This window comes from Diadema antillarum, unplaced genomic scaffold (genome assembly GCF_040938485.1).
Source record: "Diadema antillarum isolate AM-2024a unplaced genomic scaffold, OU_Dant_1.0 seq00000467_RagTag, whole genome shotgun sequence".
Classification (NCBI taxonomy): Eukaryota; Metazoa; Echinodermata; class Echinoidea; order Diadematoida; family Diadematidae; genus Diadema; species Diadema antillarum.
The window spans coordinates 444,624-460,971 of record NW_027271437.1 but is presented as its reverse complement, the minus strand read 5'-3'; the positions used below and the strand labels follow the sequence as shown (position 1 = coordinate 460,971).

The 16,348-nt window shown below is 38.7% G+C and overlaps 1 protein-coding gene across 1 annotated transcript in view; it reads left to right on the top strand.

Moving 5' to 3' along the window:
- The window catches only part of LOC139733283 (integrin alpha-9-like), an 85,100-nt gene that overhangs the window by 30,394 nt on the left and 38,358 nt on the right, over positions 1-16,348 (top strand). Inside the window, 2 exon segments of the mRNA XM_071644117.1 lie at positions 6,533-6,669; positions 8,959-9,074. Coding sequence (XP_071500218.1) covers positions 6,533-6,669; positions 8,959-9,074 — 253 coding nt within the window.

The window sequence follows — 16,348 nt, the reverse complement described above, 5'->3', positions numbered from 1 at the left end:
AATATGATTTTTGCCTTCCAAACTGCTAATGTTTTGTAATTTCCCATCAATCTCTCCTTGTTTAAAATCTTTGGCAGCCCTTCAAAGTACGCTTAGATATATAAAATGGATAGATATGTTTGACTGCATGATACACTTATTTTTTGCCTTCGAAAAATTTTATGACATTTTGTACTTATTATAGGCAATTGCTTTTTTTCTTCTTTGTGTATATATAAGTAGCGTGTAATTTGTCGATTAGCTATATAGGTCTACTGCTACTGTAACTGGCAAATTTGATTGGCATGTGTACACAAAATGCCCTTAGAACAAAGGGCGTCTTCAACCACTCACATGGATAACAGACCTATCAAAAATCATGGCTTGACAAATTTTAAATAAGTATGAAATTACCTCCCCGGAAGAAAAGCGTTGTTGCACTGACGTTTGCCGTGAATGGAGTATGATATTTTTGCAAAGAAATGTGCCATCAACCGCAAACTGCAGAACGGAAACACTAAATCCACCCCCTCCCCCCCCCCCCCCCCCGCGACCCATTTTCTTTTATTGGTATTTTTTTTTCCATTTCGGGCGACGAGGGAGGGGAAACATCGTATGAAGTCCTATTTTGAAGGAGTGCTATTATTGTCATTCATTTTCTGTGTGAGATTTTGTGTGTGGATTCGCAGACAGGAAGAAAAGACGTTTGAGAGAGAATCAATTTGTGATGTTAAAGATCAGTCGAAGGGACAGAGTTGTGCCCCACGGGCCTAACAAATTGCTTTCTTGCACAACAGTGTATGGAAATCGTCTATCCCGCGAGCAAAAATTGAGTTGACACATCCGCGCCTCCTTGTCAGCTGTTGAATCAAAGTAGGTTGTATTAAAGCCCGTTTGCAGTTTTGTGAATGTAACAGTGCATTGTAATATTTCTTCTTCTTCTTTTTTTTCTTCTTGTGAATAGTTAACTTGGCGAGTTCCCACGTTTTCCTATCTTCATGTGAATGGACGAACGTTAGATAAAACGATAAATGAAGAACGACATTATGGCTTACGAACTTGTACGGTACAGACCTCTTTTTGTATAAACGGCAATGACGCATTTGTCTGTATCATTGTGTTTGTGTAGGTTTTCTAGTGGGTGACAAAAACTAAGCTATCTCTATAATTCTTATCGTGAAATGCATGATGTTAGAGCGGTATCTTTTGCTTAAACTACTAGTACATAGGCCTACTATTCATTTCACAAGGCTTCCACACTAGCTTTAAAGGAATGGTAGTTTTGGTTGAGATGGGGGATTCAGATTTGAACTTTTTGGGAGATAATTAGAATCCACTTATGAAATACGAAAGAGCCTACAATTCTGAGAGGAATACAAAATTTATTTGATGAAAATCGATTTTGAAATGGCCGAGATATCCAAAAAAAAAAAAAAAACCCACCAAATTAAAACAAAGTGGTCCTAATAAAAGCTGGGTCCCACCTTTCATCAGGACCTCTATGTTTTTGGATATCTCAGCCATTTTAAAACCAATTTACATCAAATAAACTTTGAATTCCTCTCAGATTTGTATGCTCTTTCATATTTCATAAGAGGTTTCTCATTATCTCACAAAAAAAAGTTGGAAACTTGTAGCCCCATCTCAACCAAAATTATACCACCCCTTTAAAAGCAGTTTCCTATTATTAGCCCAGCCAGTTTCCACAAGAGTTTGTGTGTAGCTGGTATTCGATATCTGAATGACATGACTCGAATTTCAGCCGAGACCAGCTACCTTCCATGTGAGTCCCAATGTTGTTGCAATTTTATGAATTTTCCCGTCCGTCTTTTCGAAAGCGACATGAGGTCTGTCCCTTCTTTTCTATATCATTAGTTGACTTTGATTGGAATACCATTCTTATTCATCTATTAATTTATCTCGATTTATTCATTTTAATTACTACAGAGTTTATCATTTCAAATCTGATGATCTGCTCCGTGTAGTGTTTTACTTATGGTGTAATACGTGAAGAGCATTGTAGATCTAAATGACTCTAATACTCGTTAAACTGATGCAATTTTCCACATTTTTATCTGTGTGATTTATGTAACATCGCGTAACATGTCCTGACATGCGTTATGTGTTCACACATACACACACACACACACACACACACACACACACACACACACATTATGTACACTCACACACAATAGTATGTTATCATTCTGTCAATGTTTCCAAATGTCAATATTCACGTAATATCAAGGACATATATCTTATTTGTAGTTAAGTGATTGCGAGTTACAGAGGAAGTGATCGATTACAACACAATGTATTATAATCGATCACATGTCATGTACATACTATTTAAGGGAAAAATCATGTAAGATTGAAATCAACCTCCTTTTATCCCTTTCTGTCCCTTATTTTCTCTAAAGTCGGTGATGTATCATAAGTTCCTAACATTATCCTGAGATTAATGAAAGCTTTGCGGTTTTATGAAATCTCGAGCCAGCCAGTCTACTGTTCAGTGATTTTCATCAAATTCACCATTACTTGTACACATTGAGAGCTCTGAAAAGTATACAGTCACGTGAAATAAACAGAGCATGATTTGCATTTGTGCTCGACCAACTGTACAGGGTACTATTGTCAAATTCAAATGATCTATGAATCGTCCGCTTTGAGTGACAGCCATGAATTCAGTTCTAGTGATGGCGTATAGCCTTTTGCCAAGGCCCTCTCGCGGTATGGTGGCGAGCGTATGGGGGCGAACGAAGGGAGCCCAACCGAGCCGGTTGTAACCATCACACAGCGAGAGGGCCTTGTCAAAAGGCTAGTGATGGCGTAGTTCACAACCACAGTTTGAGCGACTGAGGACCCCGTTATTTGAAAACTTTCCACTGGTTTACACCCACCAACAATTAAACGTCGGTGTTTCCTGTTTCAATTATTGGATTTGACTTGATATTCCGAATGAAAAGAGTAAATAAGAACAAAAATCGCATACGAAAAATATGTAAATAAATATATAATAATGTAAATGCAAACAGGGACATACAACTGCTGTCGAAGGATACCCATATGACACTGCTGTAAAAAAAGTTTTTATTGTACAGGAGTCCGAATACAGATCATCAGAGATTGGTATACATGTATTGGATGCGATGAACATGATGAAGGGTTTCGGGCCGTGGTTGTAATAAAGCCCGTAATGTAGACATGATAGAAAATGCAGTCATTAGCTGCAGGACGCAGTTAAAATTCCGGGTGAACTTTGCAGTGTGTGTGTGGGGGGGGGGGGGGGGGGGGGGGAGGAGAGTGGTGGAGGGGGTTACATATACAAAAATATATAAAACAGTGCTGGAATATGAACAGAGAACAAGATCCATTAAGACAATGAAGAGTTTGTTAAGTTGTTAGGGGTTGTCTTGTCTTGTCTTGCTTTGACGGTCAAAAATAGGAGAGGCACCATACAGGTAGGCTTATGGCACAGAAGTATAATAGGATTGTCCTTTCAACTCTTTTTGGGGGGTGGGGGTGGGGGATGCGCTTTATTTAGAGAGGATCGTTATGAGCTTGAACGTACATATAACAGGAACAGCAGAGGGAAAGAATGAACAATAACTATATGTGATGTATCTAAGCATGTGTCTTCTTACGTCATTACACGTCGCTTTAAAAAAAAAAAAGATAAAAAAAAAATCAGTCAATTCCGAATCGTATTTGGAAGCCAGCCAGGGGAGGAACGAAAAACATTATATTCGCACCTGGAGTTCGAGCTATAAATACTTGCGAATGGGATGACGTCGCATATTGCTCATCTCGAACAGTATGAACAGTTAATCGTGCAGAGCGTCGAATCTGGCAACATGTACATATTAATTTTGTTACATATAGTATAATGGGGGTTAGTAATACTACGAAAGGACGTGAACAAGAATAGAAGTGGACACAATATTTACTGATGTTTCACACAATCTCTTGAGATGACGGACAGCTATACATCACATCGTTTGTGCGATGCCCATGTATCATGAACATAAGGCAACAAAACTGACGATATACCTGTACTTTGGTGTGTGTGCGTGTGTGTGCATTATGTGTATGTGTGTATTTGTCGTGGAAATGTTGATTACGTTGATTAAGACAGCTTTGTCTGAGATTTATACAGAATTTTATATTACTTTTGTATACATGGTATGATTTCAAAAAATATTGTGTTGTCATGTAAAAAAAGAAGAAGAATGTGAATCAGCAGCGCAAGTGAGAAATATACAGCTTCTTATTTGTTCATACTAATTTCATTGTAAAAATGAGACTGGAATGGAATGAAATTCAAGTAAAGAATATCATTGAAAAAAAAGTATTTGTGTTTTCAGGCAATAGGTGGATGTCTCTTAAGGCCCCGTCACACTACAGCGAATGCCCAACGAATGCCAAGCGAAAGCCCAACGAATTCGAAAATGTGAAGACAGTTTGCGTGTCTGACGTTCTTTGAATTCATTAGCTATTCGTCGGGATTCGCAGAGATACGCTGGACCGATTTTGGACATGATTAAAAAATAAAATCGGCTCCAGCGTATCTCTGCGAATCCCGACGAATAGCTGATGAATACAAAGAACGCCAAGCATGTTACGAACTATTCTAGTATCACCAATGGATGTTAACATATCTTCAGATTTTCAAATTTATTGGACATACGTTGGGCATTCGTTGGGCATTCGCTGTAGTGTGACGGGGCCTTAATATTCACAGAAAATAAGAGAAATGAGAAAATAATGCGGCTTTCTCCCCTCAGTGCCAAGTGTCTTTGCACTAAATTTTGGGCTGAGTGCGCCTCTTAGCAACATGAAAATGTGTAAATAAATAAATGTAGAAATAGATAAATAGATAAATAGATAAATAAATAAATAAATCGATAAATTAATAAATAAATAAATACATAAATAAATGAATAAATCGATAAATTAATAAATAGATAAGTAAATAAATAAGTAAATAAATAAGTGAATAAATAGATGGATAGATAGATAAATGAATGAATAAATAAATAAATAAATAAATAGATAAATAGATAAATAAATGAGTTCCACTTTCAACTTTTGGAGCAAAGTAGATGGTAATTCTGTTGAATTGCGTTGAAGAGGTTATTTGGAGTTAGCTCGTCTTCCTAACACTTTGATCGTAAAACTGGCTATGCGCCATTTTCAAACGTTTTACAGTATAATAAGTCCATCAGATAGAGCAAAATGAAACCTTTCCAATAATACCACATTTTCGTGTAATACAAGGAATATTCCTGAGGTTTTTTTGTGAAAACATCCTCTACTCTTTGTTTTTTTACCTGATTCAATCATATTGACAAAAATGTAGTTAATTTGTTTTTCCATCAAACTCTTCACTTGTTTTACTTTTGTCTATTTTGTTTATTTTGATGGCTAGAACTGTTAACTCATTATCCCTGAGCGAAACATACGGATGTGTGAACATATGGCCATGGATGATATCATTATTTCCTGTATAAGAATTATGCGTGGTGTGAGAGTGCGTGGGTATAATCAACTTGTTTGAAAAAAGAGATTTCATTTCTGCAAATTTCACAGTTATTCATGTTCGAATGAGTGTTGGTTGCGACGTGGTTTTAGCAGACTTCCTTGAGCTGCAGCCGCTGTCAGTCTTTTTTTTTTTTTTTTGGGGGGGGGGGGGGGGGTATTTTTTTTCGCTTTAATTCCATGGTTATTTGTTCTGTCTGCGGAGAGCTATTGTTTCAGAAATAACCTCAACCAGAGATTAGTCAGTTCCGGTCCGATAAGAATGCTTATGTGATCACTGTATGCATCAAGTGCGGCTGGTGCGATATTGTTCAGTAGGTTTACTGTCAATAAACGAAATACATTCGATCAGTAGCAGACATTAACTTGTTGTGCGAAGTACTGTGCGATATCAGTTTACGTACGTTCTTAGCAATCACTTTACTATAATTATCTATTATACCAGAATAATACCACTAAGTAGAGGTTGGCTAGCATGAAGTGCAGCACATGTTTTTCGAAAAATCCAATGTTCCTTCCAGTCCTCGTATAGTAAGGCCCTACTTCTAATTATACAGGGTCAAGGTTGCAGAAATAGTATGCATTTTCGTTTGGCAATCCGAGATGTGCGAGTAGAGGATTGTCCAATCAAAAACCCGATTGAATTGCTTGTTATTTTGTTTTCAAAGCTAGTTTGACGTCGATCAAACTTTTAAGACTACTGTACTTGCTCTTGCTGGTAAGACTGGTGTTTATATTGTCTTTCAGGACAATTCCAGAAGAAAAATATGAAGAGGGCAAGTATCATGGCCTCATCTAATTTGCAAATCAAATTTGCACTGCCAGTGTGAGGTACCGCTGTTTTGCACGAACAAAATCCGAGAGTTATGCATTTCTTTTCAGATTTTCCTCTTTAATCATTCGGTTCGCTATAGATAGTAGGACATATTATGGGCTAACTTGACCCCAGTGATGACGTCACTCATCCAATTTTCTTCTCCCTTCCTGTCTTGTTTTTATTCTGATGACATAGGGTACTAGCGGGAGCTCCTAAAGCCAATTCGCAGTTCCAACCTACCATCAGACGACCAGGCGCCATTTTCAAATGCACCGCACCCACCGTTGCGGGCGCACGACCGGTTTGCATGGAAGTCAAGCTAGACGACAAGGGTAAGTGAAGAAGCAATACAAGGAGTATCGTAATGAAAAAGGTGGCCTTCTTTTGACATTCTGTTGCAGCCCCCCCCCCCCCCCCGCCATCAATTTTGTTCGTCATAATCTGTAAAAATTTAGAATACTGTGTGCAAACTGAGTGAGAATCTCAACTACATGTTGTTGTAATTATCATTTTTTCCTTTGTTTTCCATAAATGCTTTTGTATCAGCCAATCGTTGTAGGAAACGGCGTGCTTTATGAGATTGATGGTAATTATGCACTTATCACTGGGAATGTTACGATGTGCCTGTGTCTGTTCGACCATGATTTCCAAATCGAATGTAGTTAATTTATGTTTACATGGCTTTTGAATTAACGGGTGATTTTACTTTATTTCATTTCATTTCGTTTCATTTCATTTCATTTCATTTCATTTCATTTCATTTCATTTCGTTTCGTTTCGTTTCGTTTCGTTTCGTTTCGTTTCATTTCATTTCATTTCATTTCATTTCATTTCATTTCATTTCATTTCATTTCATTTCATTTCATTTCATTTCATTTCATTTCATTTCATTTCATTTCATTTCATTTCATTTCATTTCTTTGTTGTCCATAAAATGGAAAATCTTCATGAATCAAGTGGCTTACATAGTTATAGTATCAAAAGTCTGTTTGCTCCGTTCTCGCTTCTTTCTTTTTCCGTGTATGTGCAAGCTATTCAAAGTAGCGTCGGACGTTTTACTGCTCACCGACTGATTTGCAAACCATGTCTGTTCATGATTCATTCGGCATTCTTCAGGAAAGGCACAGGCACAGGCAACATAAAAGACTAAAACAAAGAAAATGTTCAACACGCCAGCGGATTTCTGGTTAAATCTACCACCTCCTCCCCGTGAAAAAAAGGGGGAAATGCCGGGCAGACAACCCGTCTTTCCGTTCAGAAAGCCCGCATCCTTTCCTAGAGATACTTGCTCTATTGCAGCTTGACGGTTGTGACCTTTGCAGACTCTTAAAGACAGCTCACAGCATACCGTGCTTCCCAATATTTCAACGTAACAACGACCCCCCCCCCCAAAAAAAAAAGAAAAAAAGAAAAAAAAAAGAACACCCTTTCAATGCGTTAAGCGACTGGGGAATGTTGCGATGTCAATTGCTGAATTTGAAAATATTTTCAGCAGCATTTTCGTTTTCCATTCTCAAATTTGATGGGCAGTACAGTGCAATAGCTGTGTTTAGCAACTGACAGAAAATTCCGTAATGGCCGCTGAGTGGACAAAGCTTTGAATTACTGTACGTTCCAGTGAAACGACAGTATACGTACATGTATTTGAAGGACTTCAGGTTTATTATCATAGATCTCCAATCACTTTCGCGCGAGCGAACCTCTTATATTCTACTGGTTTAGCATGTACAATGCTGAGATTGTATACAGAGGGTGACTGGTTTCACCTGACAATACAATGGAAAAGTTCATTTCCTTCGTCGTTATCACTAAAGGTGCTAATTTTCAGGTTTTATCGTACTTTAGGTACATTTGTATGTTGGGACATATATTTTGATGTCCATTGATTATCAACTCAGTGTGAAAATATTCATCTTACATACGAATCCCCTCCAACGCAACCATTGCCATTGTCATCGTCACCACCACCATCATCACCATCACCGTCACCACCACCATCACCATCATTACCACCGCCATCACTATCACCACCAACATCGTTACCATCACCATCACCACCGTATCACCATGTCTATCCTCACTATGCCACCACTATCATCATAATCACCACCTGGCACCACCACCATCAATACCGCCACCACCACCATAATCACTGCCACCATTACACCACCGCTGTCATCGCTACCACTACCACCACCATCATAACCAGCGTCATCGTCAACATCACCATCTCCACCACAATCATCATCACCACAGACTTCGCCACCAACATCGCCACTATCATCATCACCACCACCTTCAGCACATCACCACTGCCATCCAACCAACATCATCAACTTCATCATCGTCACCAACATCATCAGCACAGCCACCACCACAATCATCATCGCCATCACCACCATCATCGTCACCACCATCACCATCACCATCACCATCACCATCACCATCACCATCACCATCACCATCACCATCACCATCACCATCACCATCACCATCACCGCCGCCGATGTTATGCAAATAACTGTCATCCTTTAACAGGATATCACAGTGCTAAGTTGAAGCAGTGCAGTTTGTTTATTTTTTTCTTTCTTTCTTGGCTTCTTGACCCCAAACCCTGGCAGGAAACGAGCGGAGCCCGCCCGGAACCAAGCCGTATGTCCACGATGCCAAGGACAACCAGTGGCTGGGCGTGTCCCTGGCCCGCCAGAAAACACGTGGTCTCGGGGGCAAGGTCACGGTAAGTTTTACAGTTCTCACACTTCACTATATAGATACCTGAAAATATCCTAAACATATCGACCAGGCAAACGATCAATCCATGTTTTGATTTTCAAATATCATGAATGACATATAAAAGAACAATTTTCCTGCAAGATCAGATGACTTCAATGTCTCCAAGTCTTTATACATGTATAAAGAACTTATATTTGTCTTCAGGAAATTTTGATATTCAACATTTAACGATTTTGTGGCACGACCAAAAAAAAAAACCGACCACAAAAATGTACTTTGATATGAATGAGAGACTTATGACACATCAGTCAAATCGTTCAGAAAGGAAATGAGTGATCACTTTTTAATGTTTTCCTAATTAATTGTTAACCAATTAAAGCTTAAGGATAACAGTTAGGTGAATTCATTCTGACCACATTTTCCTCATTTGAATATCGCATTCGTGGCTTGATGGCGATGTGCAAAAAAAAAACAAACTAACACGCATATAAGCACACTGACATATCCCAAATTCACTTTCATGTTCCACATTGTAAAAGAAATGCCATTGAAAACAAAATCAGAAAAAACTGCCCCTCAAAGCTCCTAACCACTTGGAGCACAATACCACGGATTCTAGAATCTAAACCATTTCTGTACATGCCAAATTTTGATTGGGTTTTATGAGGGGTATTTATATGTTCTGAAATGTCAGTTTTAGCAATTTAGTTTGCCATGATTTTCTATCATTGTTTTATTTCATGGACATCATGTTTTGTTTGAAAAGTTGATTTATTTTAACGATGTATTTGTCTAACATGTTCACTGTTAAATGTCATTTATGTGTTGACATATTGTTTTTCCATCTGTTGATCTGTTGGTTTGCTCGTGTGTTGTACTGTGATGCATTTTAATATAGAATGTAACAACTTGTTGAATAATTGTGTCATCATTGTAAGTTTGCTATGAGTTTGGAATGGTTTTCCTCTTTCGCATGTGTGTACTCAGTATTCGTCAGTTTCGTCCATATAACCACGCAATCATACCATGCCATTACTTGAATCCCATATACATCATATGCAATATGCGTTCTTGTGACAGAGATACTTATTGTGGCTTCATTAATCAGTCAATATCTATTGATATTATTGCTTCAGTACATACGGTATGTAGAGCACTTCGCTTTTATACATACGTGCTTTCAATTTCGCTTGCTCTGTAGTCGCAGCTCTTCATATTATTTTCATCACTACTACTGAATCGCTCACTGACACGTGTTCACAACAGACGACGAAAAAGTTATCAGTACCAAAAAGTCGTAAATTTATGATAGAAGCACGCAAAATGTGACTATGAATAAAAAAAAACCTTATATCAAAAATTTGGCCGTAGATTTTCCAAGAATGTAAATGTCATGTCATGAATTCCCGTTCATAGCTAGAGGACGTTTGAAATAAAAGACCAAACCAAACAAAAACGAAAGTGGTCAAAACAACTATTGGATCGTGTTGGTGGTTCGTTGGTTCTTTCTCAATTTCCTTGTTTCTTTCTGTCACTGTGTGTGTATCGTGTGTGTCACCATACACCTCGTGGAACCCGTCACACCCACTACATATAACCACACTACCTGCCACCCCACCCTCATCCGCTCCCCCTACGCCTCAGACCTGCGGTCATCTCTGGGCAAATGACTACTATCACGACGCCATTCTGCCCAATGGCGTGTGCTACACTGTGAGCGCAGAGCTCAACTTTAACACTGTCCTAAAGCAACGCCCATGCCTTGGTGGTAAGTTTTGCATCCTGCACCGTCACGTTTTCCGGGTCCTGGGCTCCCGAATTTAACACCTTTCTTGTTCTTTTCGGTGAGGTCGTATCTTGACCGAGTCTGCAACTGTTTGATAGGACTGGCCTTCTTTAAAACCTAAGAGAGCGTGTATTCACTGCTTTACAAATTTATATCACTTTCATTCTTCTGCGAGACTGTACTTACCAAGATGTAATCCGCGCTGCATTCTACTCATATCTAGCATCGCCCAGCAATTCAACAGATCTGGGTCCTGGTTGACGCACTCGGTCAATATGCGACTGCCTTAATGTCTGAACTTCTTACTTACTTTTCGTTCCTCCTGCACTCACTCAAACTTGTACTCACCCCTTCGCATGTTCCAACCCACCTCTGACAGAATTTTGCAAGACTTTTTTTTTTACGGGGGGGGGGATGAGACGAAATTACACTGGTAAAGGAAATAATGGCAGCGTCTAGATTCTGCTAGTACACCTTAACAGCCTCCCCGTTTCCTTTCAGGCGTCATTTTGGGTAAAACTTACGCTGTATGCGTCACGTTTACTGTCGTATTGTTGGTTTGGTGGGGGTAAAGATCGGAAAGTTACATGTCTCGAGACTGTGGCAAGATTTCTTCCCCTTCTTCATTGCCTTCATTGATCTTCCCGCCATCTGGCATCTAATGGTTTCGTCGTCTGCTGTGTGATGGATTTTTTTTTCTTCCGGAAAACGCAACCCTTCTCGACTGTAAGTGACAAAGAGAACACGCCCTATGACCGTCACTAATGCCAAAACTCTGACGAACATTTATCGCTTGTACGGAAATCTTCACACTGTAACAATATTCACAGAATTTTAATTGCGTCTATTAGGTATTTCTCCAAAGTTAATTAATGATTTAAACAGAATTGACATCTACTTGCTCGAAGATATCTTTATTGGAAAAAATATTGGAGAAGGATGGTTTTCTGTTATGATATCGGCAATTTGTGGCTCTACGATTGAGTTCTTCATTTTTCAGCTTCATTTTACATATTTTTGACCGAAATGGTTGTGACACGCCAATGCTATAGGGGTTTGCTGCCTCCAACGGCGATTATCATGGGATTCACTGAAAGTGACGTCTACCAGAAATATATTTACTTTTTAGTTCGTTTTGATATCATTTTTCTTTTTCACAACAGATGCTCTTTTGAATATATGCTTTAGCGACATACAACGAATATTGTGAAATCAGTTTGCTCTTTTATCGTCACGATCAAAGAAGAAAAGGAAAAAATAGAATGTGTAAAATCTGTCTGTGTTTTCGACAATTAAACAAAAATGTCAAGAAATTGCATGACATAACAAAATGTTGCCAACATCATGTGGCATGCAAACAAGCTACGCATTGCTTGAAGTTGATGTTGTACATTCTAGACCTCTACCGGTGTGCTAACTACACAGCTTAGGACGCAGTCAAACGCCTCACTTCGTATCTCGCTTTGCAAGTGTGTGTATTACCTTGCTCATCTCACGACTAAGATTAATACTAGTACATGATGCACATCGTGCATAATTTGCCATATTAATAATGCTTCAATTACGCTTAAAGAAGTAATATTTCACATTATCAAAAAAAAAAACATCCGAGCAACATTGAATTATATAAGACGTGTTTGCCGAATCTTATCTACATTGCGCGTCTTGAGACAGTAATGAAATAAAGCGTTACATTAGATTTGACCTTGAAGAATTTCGCAGATAATTTTAATCATCAGCTAGCACTTTTTTGTTACATTACATGTCACATTTGTGTGTATTTTTTGCAAAAGGAAAGTAATAATACGCCCCATTCAGAGCTGATAAGGTGTTAAGCTAGCCTCTCTTTTCTCGCTGTTGAATTCGTCAAGAAAGCTGCACTTGATTGATACAAACTGTGCAATATTGCTATTAAAAGTGCATTTCCAAATGTCAGTTCCTCTTGCGGTGAATCAGAATATTCCTTCTGAAAATAAACTTTCAAAAGTATATCATAATGTGCAGGTGAAGAATAAGGTGTAGGAATTATAAACAAGCATTTATTCTATCAGTCACATAAACAGCAAAGTGCGCCACCGACGATGCGTTTGGTTAGATTGTTCCACAACAACTCGAGTTTTAGCAACTTGAACCACCTCTGATAGCTTCTTTGTGATGATGGACGTAGTGTTTGTAGTCTCCTAATTAGTTGTGCAAAATATTAGACAACAATACTTCTTACTCGCTGAGTGTAGGAGTATAGGACGCCGAAGATTGCCGCGAAAGCATGATGTACAGGCTTTGATCTCGTTACTGACCCTAATCAAAAACAAAACTTCTCACCAACTGCACCCATAACAAGCATGAGTTCGTCGAGGCATGTTTGTGTCAGAGCACACTGTATGCACAATGCACAGTATGTCGCACGATTCTTGTTGGTGTTTTTGTACTTAACTTTTTTGCCCCGACTGTATTTTATTTTATTCGCATGTGTGTTTTTTTATTTCTCCACGACCGTATGTGCTTGTGTTCGCTGCACGTCCCCTGAATGCTCGAAATCAGGCATGCGCCCATAAGTGGTCCAACGAGTTCTTCAAGGCCTCAGTCAAAGTCATTCTGGTAAATGGCGCGTGCTTTGAAATCGATGCCGAGTTCGACTTCGAGACGGTCAACAAGACCAGACCGTGTCTTTTCGGTGAGTTTCGCTCTTTGAGAATGGCAGCCATCTTTTCGAACGCTTCCCAATTTATCTCAAAGTACAGTCGGTGATTTTCGTCGGAAAGAAATGCGTCAAGCATGAGAACGACTTGCCTTCCTGTTTGGTAACGAGAAGAAAAAATCTTTGAATGTCCCTTTATTTGTCCTATAAAGTACAGTATTTAAAGGTGCTACAGGCCAAGTGACAAAGCTGCACCGAATTCCACTGCAAAGGAAAAAAAAGGTAATGGTCCCAAGAACAATATATGCAATATTAACTTTTAATCCAATTGGCATGGTCAGCGGAAAATCCCATCATTTATTTGTTTTTGTCGTTTTGGAAGTATGCATTGGGAGTACAGCATTACTGCCAATGTAGGTCCTACATTCGCCTACCCACTATCATCGAAAAAAAAAAGGTGCAGCAATTTGGTCCAAAGCTGATGACAAGTACGTTGATGTTTATGTCAGCCTCTTGCCTGAAAATATTTTTTCCACTTAAACGAATTAAAAAGCTGGCCGAAAGCAGGTAATGTCATTTAATGACATAAGACAGGAACTGGGAACTACTAAGTGGAGATGTGGACAGAGCAATATGATTCTCATCATTTTGGCAGTTGTTGACGCTGAATCAGTAAAATACATCTCATTTTGGGGGCAAGTGGTTTGTATGCCCTACTCTAACGATGAATCAATTGTTCTACACACAGTGTGTATGTAATGTGCGTGATTCAGTATGAAAGTTGTGAAAGTGATATAAAGTTATCAGAAGTTGCATCGCGCTCAGCATCTTATTTTGATTCCCTGTTACGTATGATGCTGCGCTTCATATTAGCTATGGATTAATATCAGGACGATTTTAACGAGTACGCGAATAGAGTACTCAGTACTCGTCTGTGAAGTCAAATTATACCGCGTGTGCTTTCATAGGTAGATATGAACATCTGGTGCTCTTACCCCACCCGTCCACGGACCGGAGGTCAGCGTCCGTGCGTACTTGTACGTTCTTGTTCACAATGGTACACGTTGATTATCTGGGAACACGTGAGCAAAAGGGGCATACGCCACGTTCGTGATATATGAAGGTGCATGTGAAACGTCCTAAAATCCTACTGTCGCTGTGTATTGTCTTCGTAGCCTGCTGAGATGAATTTCTGCGGATTTTGTTGTTGTGCGTCATCGAGAGATGACTGTGTGCAAAAAGTCAAACACTTAGAAATTTCTGCTACTACATAGGAAGACACATTAGAGAGGTTCTGTGATTACCGATGAATACGTGGAGTTCATGTTTACGATCAACAACAAAGCTAATTCATATGTCAACGCTATTGACTTTCCACGCACACCAACTGTCGCTCAGAATACCACGGACGTATACAATCTTGATGTTCATTAATCGAGAACGCTACAAGCAGCAGTTTTTCTATGGTTTTTTTTTTATCTTCATAGTCAAGTCCTTTGGAGATAACTTACAGCGTACTGGCCGTTGTCGTTCCCGTGGTAGCTCGCTCAGACATGCACGTATACGTGCATATACGTGCATCCTCAGCAACCACATTACATTATTAGGAGTTGATCATCTAAAACTGTGAAAATATTCCAAATTGCCCAATATGTTGCTAATACATAAGCTTACTTTGTATCCCAGAAAATGATGTAGGCACCTCCAAGTTTAGATCGATGAGTTAATACTCATGGGCTTCATGGGTGTACTACTTGCCTGAAAATTGTGTGAGATCTGTGAAGTAAAAATATTCGTAGAATATTAGTTTGACCAAAGTTGTACGACTTCCCAATGAAGTACAGTACTTAGTAATCGATTTTAATGTTTGCTTGATTAAGTAGTTGAGCAATTCCGCGAAAAATGTTACCTTTCCTAAAAATCATAAACCTGCAATAATAAAAAAATATATATGAGCTACAGGGACAAATTTAGTATCAAATGCTAGAACTTGTCTAATTCTTTCATTTGAGTGGTATTTTGATACAATTAAAGTGTAATTAGGCATTCTTTTCTTCAAAAAACTCATTTTGGGCAAAATTTTCGATAATTTTTTTAAAAACACCCGATCTTTGACTCTCATTCTTCCATATTCAGAAACACTTCAGCATTTGTTTCAAATGGTTTCATGGTTAGCAATGAACCAAAAAAACACTAATATTAGCCTTGTCTGAGATGTGAACTGTACACACCTTTTAAAGTATGAATATTGGGACTTAAAAAAGTGGACAAAGTTGTTATGTCCGTAACGCTACACTTGTGAACTTGTAGAGTAAATGCTGAATGTGTCATAAACAATTATCAATCTACAACTTAAACAGGACCTGAGCATTCATTTCAGAAGAAAAATTTCTCAACATATCCACACGGAGGTAAATAATCGTGTCCAAAAAATGTATTGTCCGTAACGGCAAGCATTTTGTGTAATATCTACCAAATGATTTATAGTAACTGATCAAAACTTGGACTGTTGACATTTCAGGATGACTGGGTTAGAACAAACCATGAATGGATTAAGAATGATTATGCTGAGTTTGTTGAAATAAGCCCACAAAGTAAAAAAACTGGAAGTAACGCTGGAATTGCCCATAATATCAGTTACAGTGGTCCTGCCTACCCGTCTTGTTCCTTTTGTGCTCTCCCTTGTGGGATGAAATAGCATGAACAAACAGACACGTTTCGACATTTGGAACATAATAGACACACTAGATGCAGTCATCACGATCGTGTTTCAAGCTCATGGCAACGCATGATAGTGAAAATAGTGATAATTGTTGTTATAATGTTGAACTAAAGTATACACATGCCCGAATAC